Raw genomic sequence first — 516 nt, forward strand, 5'->3', positions numbered from 1 at the left:
AAGATATCAGTAATTAAATAGGTTTTTACAGGTTAAAAATTAACATTTCTCTCATGTATTAATGTCGAAAGCCAACAGAATAAAAAACAATCAACAGTTTCCTATTTTGTAAGAGAAAATGTAGCGAAAAATTTTCTGTCCCATTAGAACGCTTTCCGAGGTTGGGGAGCGGGGCGGTTTGGTTTATTCGTTCCCTGATCGTCAGCCGGTGCGCACGTCGTGACGAGTTAACGAGCACCGCCTGTTGGACGCGATCGTAAAATAATAGTATGTGTTAAGTGTACTGACAACGATCACTATGAAAGGTAGACACCAATTCCGACGCAGATTCAGTCTACAGCCCTCGTTTCTGAAGGAGGAACCCGAGGAAGAGAGAAGACCGCACAGGTACATTAAGTTACTAATTGTGTTTGCGATTTATTTTGTAGTGATTTTGTTTTACGCGTAAAATCACAAATATAATGGGGCAATTTTATTCGTAAAGCGACGAAGGAACGTCAGATCGTGATTGTTATC

At 40.1% G+C, this 516-nt stretch overlaps 1 protein-coding gene across 1 annotated transcript in view; it reads left to right on the plus strand.

Moving 5' to 3' along the window:
• The first annotated feature begins 215 nt into the window (after positions 1 to 215).
• LOC106109254 (ras-related protein Rap-2b) overlaps positions 216 to 516 on the plus strand; it is an 11258-nt gene continuing 10957 nt past the window's right edge. The window contains exon 1 of the mRNA XM_013290669.1: positions 216 to 387. Coding sequence (XP_013146123.1) covers positions 299 to 387 — 89 coding nt within the window. The 5' untranslated portion in view covers positions 216 to 298. The remainder of the gene's footprint in view (positions 388 to 516) is intronic.

Source organism: Papilio polytes, unplaced genomic scaffold (genome assembly GCF_000836215.1).
Source record: "Papilio polytes unplaced genomic scaffold, Ppol_1.0 DF821289.1, whole genome shotgun sequence".
Taxonomy (NCBI): domain Eukaryota; kingdom Metazoa; phylum Arthropoda; class Insecta; order Lepidoptera; family Papilionidae; genus Papilio; species Papilio polytes.